Source organism: Danio aesculapii, chromosome 25 (genome assembly GCF_903798145.1).
Source record: "Danio aesculapii chromosome 25, fDanAes4.1, whole genome shotgun sequence".
Lineage (NCBI taxonomy): Eukaryota > Metazoa > Chordata > Actinopteri > Cypriniformes > Danionidae > Danio > Danio aesculapii.
In genome coordinates this window covers 33,815,194-33,832,787 of record NC_079459.1, presented here as the reverse complement: position 1 = coordinate 33,832,787, position 17,594 = coordinate 33,815,194, and the positions used below count along the sequence as shown (strand labels likewise).

Below are 17,594 nucleotides of genomic sequence, written 5' to 3'. Positions count from 1 at the left end.
ATATATAGACGTCAAGGAAATATGAAATGTTTCATGTTTGCGTCCCACCTGATACTCTGACAGCAGTTCTTTCGGCAGTTTACTCGCGGTTCCACCCATTACCGCCTATTTTTGTTTACCACGACTAGTACTTTAACTCTAAACGACAATAAAGTCAATAAATTTTACTGATGTTTCATAAAGATCCTGAAAAGCGGCTGAAGTTTTGCTGTTTTTAGCCTACACGCTACACAAACTTTAGTCGACAGGCTCCGCGCTTCCGCTTCCTGGACTGCAGTTACTATGGAAATTATATTTACGGTGTGCAAAGTCCAGTCTAAAATTAGTTTCTTATTATCTTCCTCATTCCAAGATCAGTTTTATTAGTTTATTTATAGCAAATATTATTAATTAATATTACATAATATTATTTATGTAAAAAGTTCCTTCTGGATTTCATGTGGCACAATACAACTAAATTATTTCCCTTAACATAAGTAATCTTTTTATTATTGTATACAGCGTTATAGCATAACCTATAACATGTTCATATATATATATATATATATATATATATATATATATATATATATATATATATATATATATATATATATATATATATATATATATATATGAAAAATATTACTTATGCCTATGTCAAGTGTGCGTGTGTTTATGCTATGCGTTTTCCTGACGAAATACTTGTGTTAAATTATTCATATAATATCACATTTCTCAAATTGGATCTGCAGTTTGTCGATCATTACGGAAGGTGGCATCACATCACAAATCATCCATTGCCATCTATCATGTACTTTTTAATTTATGAAATAAACTATTTATACACCAACTATACACTATCATGTATTTTCAAGGATCTTCATTTATAAATAATCTGACGAATGTTACAAATAATTAATACCAAAACATCTACAGTCTTTAGTAATACTTGATCAAACTTTAAATAAAGTCCAATAAATAAAAATTATTTTTATAAAGTCTCGTTACGTTTTTTTATTTATTATACTTATTTATGCATTTAATTATTTGATGAGAAACGTGAGCTAACAACAAATGACAAATAATTATTACCAAAAACAACAACAACAACAACAAAATAAAATAAACATAATTTTTTTGCCATATTATTTCATATTTTATGCCTTTTGGATATCTGTTGGTTGGACCTTTTTACTTTTGAGCAAACAAGTCCAACGAGTGAAGATTTGGTTAAACAAACTTTGAAGAAAAAACAGTACATTCATATAAAAAAGCATGGTAAGTTTCCAGAGGTGAAAAATAATAATAATATTATATTATAATATTTATATAATTAATAATATACATTCAATTAACTAAATTACATTTACATAATACATTACAAGCTTTTTTGTTTTTAATGTTATACAATGTATTATCATAATGTTTAATCTCTTTTATAAAACGTTCACAATTTGGCTCAGCTTTAGCCCTTTTATTTACCAAATTTGATGTTTTCCAAAGTTAAAATTATTAGTTGTTGCAACCAGCAGAGCCTTACACGAATCTTTTATTTATTTATTTATTCATTCATTCATTTCCTTTTCAGCTTTGTCCTTTTATTAATCTGGGGTCTCCACAGCGGAATGAACCGCCAACTAATCCAGCATATGTTATACACAGCTGATGCCCTTCCAGCTGCAACCCAACCCTGGGAAACATCCATACACACTCATTCACACACACCCATTCACACACACACACACACGCACACACGCACACACACACACACACTATGGACAATTTTAGCTTACCCAATTCACCTATACCACATGTCTTTGGACCGCAGCTCCCGGAGGAAACCCATGCCAACACGGAGAGAACATGCAAACTCCACACAGAAATGCCAACTAACCCTATTTATTTATTTATTTATTTATTTATTTTTAAATGCCTTTTAACAAGAACAAGCATGAACAGTTTTATTATAAAGCAAAAGTATTTCACAAGGATTAAACAAGAGAGGAAAGAAAATAGAAATAGACAAAAAAAGGCTTTACAAGAGTCCCGCAGCACATGACGTTCGCTTCACCCACAATCCCTTGCGCGGTCACATAATGGCAGACGTGCAGACGCAGGAGCTGCAGTCCGCAGCGGCACAAACGCAGATTTTACCAAATGGAGACTCTCATCTTCCCAAAGAAGACACGGATCCCGTTGACGAGACCGGCAAGAAGAAGAAAAAGAAGAAGAAGAAGGGAAAAGCGGCAGCCGTAGGTAATAAAGACGTAGAAAAGAGCGGCGTGGCCCTGTCTGATAAACGCAGCAGAGCTCACCAAATCTGATCTTCAATTCACGCGACATTCACTTAATGCTGACTAGAAGTGTTTTAACTGGCTGTAATGTTAAGTTTACTGGTTTTAGGATTGGTTTGAAGACTAGTTTTCTGTGTTAAAGTATCTTGTGAACTCGTGTAATGTTGTTATGAGAGGACTCCACGTGCTTTAAATGTCTGTATGATCAATTTCATGCTAATGTCAACCGTGTCATCAGAAAAATGAAGTTAAATACAAAAATACATGAGATGTTTGTGTAGGGTTTTATTATACTGTACTGTAAAAATTCTAACTTTTACTTTATTATTTAGTTTAAATATTCAAACACATTGAATTACAGATTTTGGTCTAACAAACATTTACACAACAATTAACAAGATACAATACAAAAGAAATTACAATAATAACACATAAATACAATATGTAAATAATAAAAAGCAATATTAAACAGATAGAAATAAATAAATACTAAAATAAATAAATACTGAGCTTCAGTTTTAATCAAAATTAACCTAATCCCCTTCAATTGAACCATTTCCTGTACGATTTATGTTTTAAAAATAAGTTATGAAGGTTGTAGGCCTGGACAATATTGGAAAAATCTAACATTGCAATTATTGTTTTTAATTCTGTGATGAATACAATTTTACTAGATGAGTTGAATACCTTGATTCTGTAGGGATTTGCTTAAAATAGAAGAATCAATCTTCAATCATTGATAAATGTAGTCCAACCATATTTGGGTCGACAGAGTCCAACTGTATTCAGTTAACCGTTTAAGGTGCACTCCTTGAAAATGTTTTTAAGCCCACGCTTGCATTAAATAATATACTGCCACAACTCTGATAAATAGTAATAAGCAATTTAAAAAAGAATGATAGTCTATAGATAAAAGGTTGACCAGGTGGTTACGATGCTTGTTTAGTGGGTTGAGCAGTAATTTAATAATCGAATGTAAAATAATTCTGCGTAGTCTTCGTTTTATAAACAATTCAATCAAATGAATCGTTCTTAATTTGTCAACGATACAAATGGTAAATTTTTTTATGCCTGAATAGTTTTAAGAGCCTCACACGGTCACAGGCCTCAAAAACATTTGCGAAATGATCAATTACAAAACAGACTCAACGTTGCATATACTCATGACGTGACTATTGCGAATTATCATATCGCGATATTGATGCTAAAAGGATATGTCGTGCAGCCCTAAAAGGTTGCCAGATTTCATAGAATTTGTCTTGTTTTTTTTTTTTAGGTGCAATCTGGTTTCCTCCAGTTCTCTGTTGACGTTTTCAAACTATTTTATTTGATACACCAAAGTCACACAAGTGCCAATCTGTCATACATAACGAAGATTTTTTCCTCAAATGTCAATAAATATAAAATAAATAACAATAAATGTAAAATAAAAAATATATATTTTATAGTGAGCCAACTATTATCCTTTTAATTAGTATTATTTCTTTTAGGTTGTGCAGTTTAATTCACAACGTCTACATATTATACTATAAACTCTCATATGTTATTGATCACATGTTTATTTCCCTCATTTAAAATACAAAAAACACACCCAGATTGATATTATTCTGATCCACTCTTAGTTGTTTTGTAAAATACGAACAGATGTTTAAATATATGGTTAATAACACTGCAATTGCTGATCTGTCAAAATTATTTAGGGTTTTAAATTTATTCTGCTTCTCTGAAATAGAAAACCATGACGGCGAAGGAGAAGCTGATATTGCCAAAGTGACAAAACAACTCGATCAACAAACTTTAGAAGAGCAAGAGAAAGAGGACGAGGCTGAAGAGGGTTCGTGTTTAATTCACTCCTGAGATTCCTGATGTTTTATTTATAGGCTTGTTTTATTGTGAGATTTCTGTTTTGGCAGATGGCGAGGAGGGAGATTCAACTGGAAAGAAGAAGAAAAAGAAGAAGAAAAAGAAAGGCCGTGAGTGATTTTACACATGCTCGATAGCCATAAGATTTTATTTATTAATAATAATTTATTAAAAGGTTATTATTTATAAAAGGGGCAGTTCATCAAAAACTAAAAAAATGCCAAAAACAATAACTTTTTTTTTTCAAAGATTTATTTTTGGCCTTGCATTTGCCTTTATTAGATCGGACAGTATTTTGACAGGAAATGAAGTTGGAGAGAGAGAGGGGGGTAGGGTAGGGAAATGTCCTCGAGCTGGGATTCGAACTCGGGACGCCCTGACATGCTACTACACCATATGTCGACGTGCTAACCACTAGGCTATTGTGCCGACAAAAAAAAAAAAACATGTAACTTTTAACTGCACACTTTTCCTATTTCCTAATAACAAAAGAAAAATGACTCTGGTAAGAAAGCAGCAGCTTTTTTTTTCTTTTTTTTTTTTAGATTAAATTTATTGTCATCACACATGTACAAGTCAACGAAATGCAGGTGCTCGCCTCGCGGCGGACTGCCAGCCCAGCTTTATCACTATTACCAGTTTTAACATAAAGTAGTGTACATTTTCTGGACATTTTCTTTCATACAGGGCCTATAAACAGAGAGAAAAGAAAGCTGCTCTAACCGAATTAGAGAAACAAATAAGTTCACTGGAATTAAAACTCTCTGTAACTAATGAAGACGAATAGTTAACACAACTCACTCAAAAACGGGGTTTGAATAACAATTTGTCCACCCAGAAGTTGAATCTAACATGACCAGAACAAAATATCATTACTATGAATTTGGAGATAAGAATAGCAGATTATTATCATGGCAAATTAAAAAAGAAGAATCTGATCGATATATTCATTCAACACAATCAAATGATGGAAGATCATTATATAAATAATCCTAGAGAAATTAATACTTTATAAAGCAGCTTTGTGCAATATTATGAAAACAGTGATCCACATTCACGTTGGAAGTAGTTTTCCAATGGCGGGTTTAACAAACAGTACTTTGATTCACCTATAAAACACACACACTAACACACACAAAACAGTCTACATGAAACAATACAAACATAAGTAAACAAATCCAAAATATAGGGTGGTCACAGAATTGCATAAAACTGCACATTTTAGTTTGCTCATTTTCAGATACAAATCTTGGTGGAATGCCTTAAGTGTGAGACATTTATTGTTGAAGTTTTGGGCAAATTTGAGCAAAACTGATCATATTGATATTTTGCTCTCTATAATGATGATATGAAATTTTCATAGCATTACTTTTCTAATGCTGATCATTTTAAATATTTGTGTTTGCACAAACTCTAGCAGAAAAACAGTATAATGTTAACAGTTAACTAATGGAATCCTATTTTAGAGTCTTATTAAAGTATTATTGTTGTTGATGTTCTGTCATTCTTCTTTTAGCCAAAGTGCAGACAGATCCCCCATCTATTCCCATCTGTGAGCTCTACACTAGTGGAGTTTATGCCAAGGGTCAGGAATGTGAATATCCTCCTGTGCAAGATGGGTAAAGACTTAAACCACTTATTTACTTACACACACACATAAAACACTTTGAGGAACGGGTCACCCAAAAATGAAAATTCTGTCCTCATTTACTCATCATTGACTCATCACAAACCTGTTTGAGTTTGTTTTTGTTCCCCATGAATGCAAAAGAAGATATTTAGAATAAACATGGAAACCTGTAACCATTGACTTTCATTGTATTTTTTTTCCTACAATAGAAAGTCAATGGTTGCAGATTTTTTGCATTTTCCAGAGTATCTTCTTTTTCGTTTTATGGAACAAAGAAACTCGAACACGTTCGTGACCAGTCAAGGATGAATAAATGATGACAATTGACCGGTCACAAACGTGTTTGAATAAATTTTTTTCTGTTGAACACAAAAGAAGATATTTAGAATAATGCTGGAAACCGGTAACCATTGACTTCCATAGTATTTGTTTTTCTACTATTGAAAGGCAATGGTTACATATTTCAAAATATCATCTTTTTGTGTTCAACAGACAAAAGATCCTTGACTGGTCACAAACCTGTTTGAGTTTATTTTTGTTGAACACAACAGAAGATATTTAGAATAATGCTGGAAACTAGTAACCATTGACTTACAATAGTATTTTTTTCTATTATTAGAAAGTCAATGGTTGCAAATATCCTACATTTTTCACATGATCTTCTTTTGTGTTCAACAGAATGAAGTAACTCAAACAGTCTGGGATGCGTAAATGCTGACCGAATTGTAGTTTTTGGGTGAACTGTCCCTTTAAGACGAACATGACTCTGGATGTTTGTTTCTCCAGACGCACTGGGGCTTCGCGGACGAGCAATGAAGAGAAGAAGTTTTTGGATCAGGCGAATGAGGACATGTGGAATGATTTCCGACAGGCCGCCGAGGCTCACCGGCAGGTCAGGAAGTATGTGCAGAGCTGGATCAAACCAGGAATGACCATGATCGAGATTTGGTGAGCAAAACCATTCACAAGCTCTACACGTGGTTTGATTGTGCATTGGTTTTTGGTCCATGTTTATACCGTATTTCATGAGTAAAAACTAATTATAATCTAATAATATTAATATATTAATCTAATCATAATACACATAACAGAATATGCATATAATTTAAGTGTGAAGTAGTATTGTAACTAAATAAACATTGAAATGATTAAAATAGCTCAAATTAGTTTTTTGTTTTATTATTGAATGTATTCAAATGCCAAACATCTAATCAAAATAAATATTACAAAATTGGTTGTTTTTTTTTATTTCTCCTTGACAGTGAGAAACTGGAGGACTGTTCCAGGAAGTTGATCAAGGAAAACGGTCTGAACGCTGGTTTGGCTTTTCCCACCGGCTGCTCTCTGAACCACTGCGCCGCTCACTACACTCCCAACGCTGGAGATCCCACCGTCCTCCAGTACGACGACGTCTGCAAGATCGACTTCGGCACTCACATTAATGGTGCATCTCTAATCCTTTCTGAACCACCTCTGTTCCTTACGAGTGAATTTTTTATTTTTTATTTATTTTTATTTTTTCCTATTTATTTATTACTCTGCATATGTGAGCTTTTCAAGAGCCAAACATGTTATCAGGTTTCCCAACCAAAGTCCAATAGAGGGCAACTAACATTTTTCCAACACAAACATTGTATTAAAAATAAATTGGTAAATTTTCTTTTATAGTGAACGAAGGACAACTGTCTTCATATATTCAATTCAATTCACCTTTATTTGTATAGCGCTTATACAATGTAGATTGTGTCAAAGCAGCTTCACATAAAAGGTCACAGTAAATAGGAACAGTGTAGTTCAGTTTGTAGTGTTTAAGTTCAGTTCAGTTGAGCTCAGTTCAGTGTGGTTTAATAATCACTACTGAGAGTCCAAACACTGAAGAGCAAATCCATCGATGCGCAGCTCTACAGATCCTGAACCATGCAAGCCAGTGGCGACAGCGGAGAGGGAAAAAAAACTTCACCAATTGGCGAAAGTGAAGAAAAAAAACCTTGAGAGAAACCAGGCTCAGTTGGGCACGACCATTTTAATTTCTCCGCTGGCCAAACGTCTTGTGCAGAGCTGCAGTCTCTGGCGGAGGCTGGAAGCTGGCCTCAGTGAAGGCTTGTCTGTCTCTGGAGCGTCACAGGAATCAGTCTCATGTTCTCCACTCCTCCATGACCACCACAGTAGCTGTTCAGGATACGGCCCAGTCCAGGATATGGAAACCTTGGGTTCATCTCGTCGTTGGTCTTGGATCGAATCAGTGACTGCATAGTCTGAGGGCTATATATATATATATATATATATATATATTTTTTTTTTTTTTTTATATATTATATATTTATATATTCAGTATACATACTCCAGGACATTATAAAGGAGTGAAAACGTTTTTAATTAGCTGATCTTTAATCATGTGTGTTGTTATATCACTGCAGGTCGAATCATTGACTGTGCCTTTACTGTCACCTTCAACCCAAAGTATGACAAGCTGCTGGAAGCTGTAAAAGATGCCACGAATACTGGAATTAAGGTACCAATGTAACCTCAAGAGTTGTATGAGATTGAATTTTTTTCAGGAAACATTTAACTTAATTTAAGGCCCGTTCAATTAGTTATTTTAAACACATTTAGTTATTTCTCATTAATAATATTAAAATCCTTCCCTCACCATAAAACATTTATGAGATTTAACATGTTGATGGGTGTGAAAGTGTCTTTCCAATGATACCCAAAATTATCATTTTGAAAATAGACATGACCAGGTAGTACATACGAGATGTAGAATTGGACACTGAAGACTCTCACACTCATATTTATTAAAAGGGGAAGAAAAACCGATTTGTGACTTGTGTAATATTATTTTATCGATAAAGCATATTTTAATAGAATGTGTATTTTTAAACATTAGAGAATTGTTTTTATTCTGGAAATATTTTAAGTGAAATGTTTGAAAAGGTGTCTTCTGGAGCCGTTTTAGAATATTTATCTTTAATCAAACTAAAAGATTGTATATGACTGTTTTCTGTGTTGTTGCTACTTGTATGTTTTTTTATACAATGTATATTTATTAAGAAACTTGATTATATATATTGATTTAATATTGTATATTTAGTATATGTTTTTGCCATGAATATAGCCAATGCTGCTGATATGGCATTAAAACCTAAATAAATAAATAACAATGATACCTAATTTTTGTTTGTAGCTCAATGGGGTCAAGAACTTACTATTTAAAGTTAGGTAGGTGTAAATGACAGTAAGTGAGTGCTGGCTAACAGGTTAAATAATTTATTCCTGGGAAGAATTTTAAGTTATCATAAATCGAACTAAAAAATCATATGTAGTTTTATTTATTTTTTAATCATCTCCTATTGAATTATGAAGTTGTTGTTGTTATTATGCAGTATGTTTATCTGTATTAATCTTGCAATGAAATAGCCATAAAATTTCTGGTAATAATACTTAATATTATATATTGTTTATTATTAAAGTGTCTTATGCTCTTTTTATAAGGGGTTTAAACACATTTTCTTAATTATTAATGCTTTTTATTATATTTTGTTTAAAGTTATACGTTTTGGGATCTACATTTGTATAAATTTATTACATTTTATTAATTACATTTTTATTTCTACTTAAGCTATTATTCATGTTGGACACATTCATGTTGGCTTCATATTTTGCTGAAATCCTAATATGACTATGATGAATGCAAAAGAGAAAATATAAATATTTAGTAATGAACAAATCTTGATCATTGCTAAATTATTTCTTTAAAACTATAAAATTTAATAATTTTAAACAGTAATGGATTTATTAAATGTGTCAAAAAGGACACATCCCACCTCATACATCTTTAGCTTCATGTTTTTTAGTTATTACAGTCATTACTGTGATTATTCTAAATCTTGTTGTTGTTTTTTTCCAGTGTGCAGGTATTGATGTTCGCCTGTGTGACATTGGAGAGTCAATTCAAGAGGTTATGGAGTCTTACGAAGTGGATCTCGATGGAAAAACATATCAGGGTAAATCATAATTCTTATAACATCAAAAGACCCAAAAAATAACAAGGTATGATTTTACAATATGACATTACTTATCTTTCCAGTAAAGCCGATCAGGAATCTCAATGGCCACTCTATTGGACAGTACAGAATACATGCGGGAAAGACGGTGCCCATCGTGAAAGGAGGTGAAGCCACCAGGATGGAGGTGCGTCATATTTATTTAAACTTTAGGGGTTTTTCTCTTCATTTCTTTAATAGGTCTCGTTTTTCGTTGTGCAGATTTAAATATAGATTTGACATTTGGTGGGTTTCTCAGTATATGTTCAGTCATGAAAATGGAGAATGTAGTTTTAATAACCCCCCTACTCAACGCTTGATTTCCCCCCTGAAGGACGTCAAAAAAAGATGTACGAGGGGCTCAGCACTTTAATGGTGAGAAGTAGTTTGCTTTGATCTGTATTGTTAGGCAAGGCAGGTTTATTTATATAGCACATTTCATACACAGGGGCGATTCAAAGCGCTTTACATAAACAAGAATAAAAAAACAGGTATAAGAAAATAAAAAAACATAATAAAAATTATTAATTCAGATTAAAATGTGTTAAAACAGATAAAAGAATGAAAAGAAAGACACAATATTACGAGCTGTGGGACGTAGCACATTGCAGTACATTTCAGTAAAGGGACAGCTAAACAGATGTGTTTTCAGTCTTGATTTGGGGAGACCATCACAGTAATCCACCCTGCTGCTAATAAAAGCATGAACAAGTTTCTCTAAGTCTTCACTGGAAACAAAACCTCTAATTCTTGCAGTGTTTTTGAGATGATAATAATGATTCTAAATATTTTGAATAATAATGTCAATAATTAAAATAATAGTGAATAAACATACATTTGACCACCCCTATAATGGTTCATACCATTGTGAATACATAATCGCTCTAATCAGAAAAATTAATTCAACAGTCTGATGCTGGAAGATCTAGAGCACACATAGACCCTATATGTGTTCACAAGACTGATTTCTATTAAAGTAGGTGGTTGTTTCCACATATAATCTAAAAATAGTCACATTAGATAGTTTGACCTACAGTAATCGCTGAAACGGCTAATCAAAGGATACTGTAGGTCAGTCTGATCATCTCAAAACGCTGAAATTTTTAGTTTTTATATTGAAAATTTTATGTCAGTTAAATAAATAAATAAATACACTTGATTCGTTGTGCAGGGTTCATACGGTCGTGGAAAACTTAGAAAAGGCGTGGAATTTTGACATAGCATTTTTCTGGCCTGGAAAACTTGGAAAAACAGAACTTTTGGAGAAGTCTTGGAAATTAGTTTATTAGTTAAATTACATTACTAACAGTTAAATGAGTTTATCTGAATACTTTAATATAGGTTAGTTGTCTTGTTTTCTTTCCTCGGCCAAAAGCATGCTCTCACATTTATTAGTGCTGTGCAAGCATCATCTATATACATTTTACATTGATATAAAAATACATTTCAACTAAATAGGTTGTTGCGTGTTTTATGATATGCTGTAGACAGTTTAAACCTGACTTTGTTTTTCTTATTATTTACCACGTAAACATTACATGAAACATTAGGTCATGAAAATTTACTTCAGTCTTGGGAAAGTCTTGGGATTTCAGTAGTAAAAAATGTGTATGAAACCTGATTGAAGCATGTGTTACACAAACTAACATTACCAAAAACGTTGACTTCCCTCATCGTCAATATATAATTCACACCCTGGATTTAAGCCTCGTTGCAAAACGGACCAAACAAACGTTGCGAGCCTAGAGAAGGTTTCAGTGTTGAGTTTGGGTGTGTCAGAGTTATCAACAACACAAGCTTCAGCTGGCACTTCTCTATCAGTCCAGCACAGAGAGGTGTAGTCAAGCACACTATTAACAAGACAGCAATAATATTAGTATTTTAATACACTTTAGAATGTCTTTATTTTCTTTATTCTCTTAAAAGATATTTTGACGAATGTTGGAAATTGAAAGCCATTGACTTCCATAGTGTGGGAAAAATACAATGGAAGTCAATGGATACCAGGTTAGCCCCATTCTTCAAAATACCTTTTTTTGTGTTCTGCAAATGAAATTGAGGGAGAAGAGTAATGCTTACTAATATCGAGAATCATGCGACTTTGTGCTTTAACTTTGCAGAGCCCCAAAAAGCTCTAAAGGAAGTTCATTGTGTAAAAAAGGTACATTAAAACCCCTTTCAAGAGTTCACACTTAGCTGATGATTGATTGTAAAGCTTGTTTGGCATGCTGTCCCGGGAGAGAGCCCTCAGCTCATAAGATCCTCGAGCTCGGGGCTCCCTCCCGTTTGCAAGGCGAGAGGGGAGTTTGAGCTCAGGTAGATATCGAGAACTCCCCTGCTGTAGTAGCTAATGAACAGGTAGTGACTGCTCTTAAGAGATAACTACTTACTAGAAAATGTGTAAACTCCGCACAGAAACATCGGCTGGCTTGGTAAAGATTAGAACCAGTGACATTCTTGCTGCGAGGCAACAGTGCTAACCACTGGGCCACCGTGCCACCCATTTAGGAAAGGAGGAGGAGTAGGGGTGGAAGGTTTTTTTTTTCAAAACAAAGATGGCTGTCATATGGAATTTAAGTTATTTATAGTGGCTTAGGAATCGTCTGATTGGTGAACCATAAATTGAATAATGCGCAGGCCGGCTGCAAGCAATCATAAGCAAGTGATCCTCTCGAAATTAGTTTATAAATAAACTTCACTTAAATGACTGACCTCAACTTTTCGCTTTATGCCAGGTCAACATTTTTGAAGTCTCTCGGGACACTGTAAAAGCAATCATGTAGTGATGTTAATCTCAGGCTGACATTGTTGGTCATGCCAAATTTCCTCTTTTACAGGAAGGAGAGGTTTATGCCATCGAGACCTTCGGCAGCACTGGGAAAGGCATGGTTCATGATGATATGGAGTGCTCGCATTACATGAAAAACTTTGAAGTTGGTCATGTGCCAATAAGGTGAGAGAGGTGCTACTTTTGACACTTTTTAAATTGACCCTGCTGTTTTCCAACTTACAAATGGTCACTAAGGCCCGATCCGCGTTTCACCCAGCATTTCTGAACAACTCTCCGTCTACACCACACCACTGAAAACGCACATCACGTGACCACACACATACTCTGGCATGCGCTGCAACATATATACCCAGATTAGAGCTGTGCTCGTCAGACTGTTCATCAAGGATCTACCGCTGGATCTAATCTCACTATATTTGTTAAACGTGATATTTAATTCATCTTGTTGTCTATATCTAACGACATATTCCCCGACTTTGGTCTTTTGAATATATTACTTGTTCTCAGGTAACATGTTTTGGCTGAGCTCAAAGATAAGTTAATAATGTAACCACGTACATTCTGTATATTGACTGATTGCTTGCCTTTATTTTCTATAACTTATAAACTTCTTGTACATTATTCTTTTATAATGGACATTATTGATTATTAAAACTGATATTCAGTGAAAGAGACAGGGTATGTTTCGTATTTTCAATGAAAAGAGGCAGTAATGTTAAGGCTCCATATTGTTTTAAGTATGCATGAAGATGACGGTCAAATAAATATGTAGATACACGATGCCTCAACATTTCTGCTGCCTGTTAAGTTGCTAATATCAAAATGAAAATAGCAGTTCCTTAAATCATGTTTTTATTTTATTGTGAAAAAACGTTGCCACAGTGATGTGAAGGAGGTTGTAAAGTACACTGTTTCCTTTGAAGATTTACCTGATGTATTTATTTATATATATATATATATATATATATATATATATATATATATATATATATAAAATAAATAAAAAAATATATGAATAAATATATAAACAAAAATGAATATATGATAAATTTCCACATATCAATGATGCCTGTATCTGATCTGAATAAATTAGCATCCATTTTTTTTCTGCTTACGCGTACATGGCCATATCCCATTTGTGCCACATGAGAGGTAGAAATCAGAAATGGGCACCTTGAACTATGCAGTGTAAATGCAGCCTAAATTATCCCAGCCAAGGAATGACAGTTATATAATAGATTCCATTATAGAATCCATTCCAAAGTTCGGAATCAGTTCTATATTGGAAATCTATTATAGAACTCGCATTCTTTCTCTCTTGATTCTTAACTCATCAGAAACTATTAATTTTGGAATGGACTCCCAGCCTTAGTACTTTTATCAAGCATTATAGATACATTTTCTGAAGATGTTCTGTTTTTTTTTTTCAGTGCTTGTTTATTCTGCAAATTCAGTGCCTTTTGGAAAATCTATTTGTGGTGGTTAGATTTGAAATTATGGTGGGCCACCAAAAATACATAAATCTATTATAAACACTAAGTGAATTATCTCTTCTTCTTTCTTTTTTTTTTTGTATCTTTCTCAGACTTCCCAGAGCTAAACACTTGCTGAATGTGGTCAACGAGAACTTCGGCACTCTGGCTTTCTGCCGCCGCTGGCTGGATCGCCTCGGTGAGACCAAGTATTTAATGGCGCTGAAGAATCTGTGCGACCTGGGCATCATCGACCCCTACCCGCCTCTGTGCGACACCAAAGGCTGCTACACGGCCCAGTTTGAACACACCATTTTGCTGAGACCCACATGCAAAGAGGTGGTCAGCCGAGGAGACGATTACTAGGCCTCCGCGCCACCAGTTTTTATAAATCTCTCCTTCGCTTTGTGTGGAAGTCAGTTTCTGCTAGGTGAGGAAAAAATCATGCCTTTAAAAGTCGAAGTTATGACTTACTAAATCTAAATTATTACGAGATAAAAAAATCTAAATTATGACTTTTTTTTTTTTTTTTTTTTTTTTTTTTTTAAATAAAAGTTACAGAAATAACATTGTTACGCCAGTAGGTGGCGACAAACAACCATCTAAATGTGTTACATTATAAATTCTTTAAAATTATCATTCTAATTAAACATGAAGTCTTTGAATTATTGTATTAATTGAGAATAAGATTAAAAACATGAATTAAAATGTTTTAATATAAAACATATATATTTACAATTACATATTTTGTTCATATGCATATTTATGAAGAGTTAGGATGCAAAAACCTTCATGACGTCTGAAATTTTATTCTAAAATGAACTTTTTTTTTCGGCCTCCGATGTTTTTTGTTCTGATATTTCCTATTAAAAGAAATGCCATAAAAGTGAAATTGCGGAACCTACTCATTTTAGAAGAAAATTTGAGACACTCTAAACCTCATATATACATCTATATGTATGCATATGTGTATATAATTGTAAATTCATATTTATTTTGAATTCATATTTTAATCAAATTTTCAGTTAAAGAATTCATTTCATTAGATTAGTTATTTTTAAAGACTGAAGTCACACTTAGACAGTTGTTTGTTGCCACCTACTGGCATAGCAGTGTAATTTCAGCGACATTTGCAAGTCATCGTTTTTATCTCGTAATTTAGACGGTCATAATTTTGACGTTTTTCTTTTTTTTTCTCACCTGGCTGAAATGGGCTTCCCTACAACATGAGTGTATGATGATGAGGAAAGGCCCGAGTAAGTTCATGAGCTGTGCCTTCTCATTTTTAACATGCTAGTATTTGTATTAAAGCTGGATGGAGGTTTAAGTCCTCTAATAAAGATGTCCTCTTGTTTAACCATGGTGTAACTCACTGGCACAGATGTCTACTTATCGCCCACCCGTTAAGTGCACTAGAACCATTTTGTAAACAGTATGGTGCACTTCTCTTGATCAATATGAGCAGGAAAATGTGGAGTCACATTTGCAGATAATCTGGATTAGCTGTGTTACACATTCGCAAGCGCATGTTTGTTTTTTTTTGTACACAAAGCTTTATTAAACCTTGCCCTCAGAGAAATTAGGAAATGTTCATGTTTTGATTAATCATCTTTAATCAAACGATGTCCTTCTCCTTGCTAGTTGGTATGTTTTGATTAAAAAAGAGGTTTAGATGTGACCGATGGAAACTAGGCTTCATTTCTTTGCTCAAGAACAGACTTGAATATAGAAGACAACCATAGCAAAATACTCATGCTTTCCTCTAAGAGCTGGTGCTCATAACAGAAGTGATGATATAAACATCTATATTTTGGCTTGTTTGGGTTTCAAGATCAGCCTGTTTGAAATCATTCTCCCTTCTCTGAATAAAGCACATGTGGTGTTTTATTTTGAAGTGCAAATAAAATTTCTAAGAAACTTTGATCTGCAATATGTGTTTTTAATGTCTCAACGCTTCGAAATAACTGCATTTTTATTAAGGGTTTGTCAGTTCGTTTTGTACAAGCGGAACTTCCACTTTTGCATGCGAGTCTACACTGTAAACAAGATGGACGCTGCTCTGTTCAAAAATCCTGTGTCAACATGTATATTAAGTTAAAGGAAGCATATTGTGTTTCCATGTAACACTAAATTGATTATAATCATTAATTAAAACAGTAAATTAAGAGAGCATCCCACAGTTTAAAAGTTATTTACGTTATTCAAAGCGCGAACTAAAGGCGCGTTCACGTGACTGCCTTTTCAAAACATTTCCGTTAGGCCCGGTGTGGAGCTGCTGATGAAGATTTCATGAAATGTAAGTAATATTAATAATTTATTGCTTAAATGTACGTGTACATATCACAATAACAGGTTTAAGTTTTGTATTCTTTAAAATAAATGATGTATGGCAGATTAAAATCAAAAGGCATTTGAATTTTAAGCCACCTGGAGCCTTGAAAATTATTGACGGATGTTAATGTTATTTTAAAAAACCGTAACGTTCATTCATTCATTCATTTTTGTTTCGGCTTAGTCCCTTTATTAATCCGGGGTTGCCACAGCGGAATGAACCGCCAACTGATCCAGCACATGTTTTACGCAGCGGATGCCCTTCGAGCCGCAACCCATCTCTGGGAAACAACCATACACACTCACTCACACTCGTACACTATGGACAATTTAACCTTCCCAATTCACCTGAACCACATGTCTTTGGACTTGTGGGGGAAACCCACAGGGAGAACATGCAAACCACACAGAAACGCCAACTGACCCAGCCAAGGCTCGAACCAGCGATCTTGCTGTGATGCGACAGCACTACCTACTGTGTCGCCAACCGTAACGTTAATTATTATAATTTTAGTATGTAAAATATACTAGTATTTAAAGTATTTATGTTATATATTTAGTATTTAAAAATACCCTGCTGTAAAATACAGCTTAAACCAGCCTAGGCTGGTTGGCTGGTTTAGCTGGTTGACCAGCCTGGTTTTAGAGGGGTTTTGGCCATTTCCAGGCTGGTTTCCAGCCATTTCCAGCCTGATCTTAGCTGGTCAGGCTGGAAAATGACCAGCTAAAACCAGCTTGATCAGCCTGGTTTAAGCTGGACATAGCTGGTTTTAGTTTGGCTCGCCTGTTTTAGAGGGGTTTTGGCCATTTCCAGGCTGGTTTCCAGCCTGACCAGCTAAGACCAGGCTGGAAATGGCAGGAAACCAGCCTGGAAATGGCCAAAACCCCTCTAAAACAGGCTTGTCGACCAGCCATTTCCAGCCTAGTCTGGTTTAAGCTGTTTTTTTCTGGAAAGTCATTATTTCTTATCAAGCCTCAGCAGTCCTCAAAGATGTTCCCACTATAACGTAGCTCTAACTTGCATCGTTTTAAACCCATTCACACTGCATATTATTTACCCGGTGAAAAGCTATGAATAAACACATTTTCTTTTGAATAGATCATTTATTTATAGCTACAGCTTTCTTGAACAAAACAAACTTAAGTTTTACATTCTGCCGATATTAAATTTCCGGTTTGCGATTT

General features: G+C 34.2%; 2 protein-coding genes across 2 annotated transcripts in view; one reads left to right on the top strand and one right to left on the bottom strand.

Moving 5' to 3' along the window:
- Window positions 1-271, bottom strand: part of cib1 (calcium and integrin binding 1 (calmyrin)) — a 6,126-nt gene extending 5,855 nt beyond the window's left edge. The window contains exon 1 of the mRNA XM_056452049.1: window positions 49-271. Coding sequence (XP_056308024.1) covers window positions 49-99 — 51 coding nt within the window. The 5' untranslated portion in view covers window positions 100-271. The remainder of the gene's footprint in view (window positions 1-48) is intronic.
- A 1,776-nt stretch (window positions 272-2,047) lies between these two features.
- Window positions 2,048-15,999, top strand: metap2b (methionyl aminopeptidase 2b). Its single transcript, XM_056451857.1, has 11 exons — window positions 2,048-2,238; window positions 4,009-4,110; window positions 4,190-4,249; window positions 5,656-5,758; window positions 6,556-6,717; window positions 7,032-7,213; window positions 8,187-8,281; window positions 9,680-9,776; window positions 9,860-9,963; window positions 12,653-12,768; window positions 14,192-15,999. The coding sequence occupies exons 1-11, from the start codon at window positions 2,079-2,081 to the stop codon at window positions 14,442-14,444; spliced, it is 1,434 nt and encodes a 477-aa protein (XP_056307832.1). The 5' UTR covers window positions 2,048-2,078; the 3' UTR covers window positions 14,445-15,999.
- Window positions 16,000-17,594: the final 1,595 nt, after the last annotated feature.

What these genes read in the sequence shown, in the direction of transcription:
- metap2b (XM_056451857.1), top strand. Translation starts at nt 2,079, where the DNA reads ATGGCAGACGTGCAGACGCAGGAGCTGCAGTCCGCAGCGGCACAAACG. An exon ending in CTTCGGCACTCACATTAATG is followed by an intron (nt 7,214 to 8,186) that starts GTGCATCTCTAA and finishes ATATCACTGCAG; the next exon opens with GTCGAATCATTGACTGTGCC. An exon ending in GTTGGTCATGTGCCAATAAG is followed by an intron (nt 12,769 to 14,191) that starts GTGAGAGAGGTG and finishes TATCTTTCTCAG; the next exon opens with ACTTCCCAGAGCTAAACACT.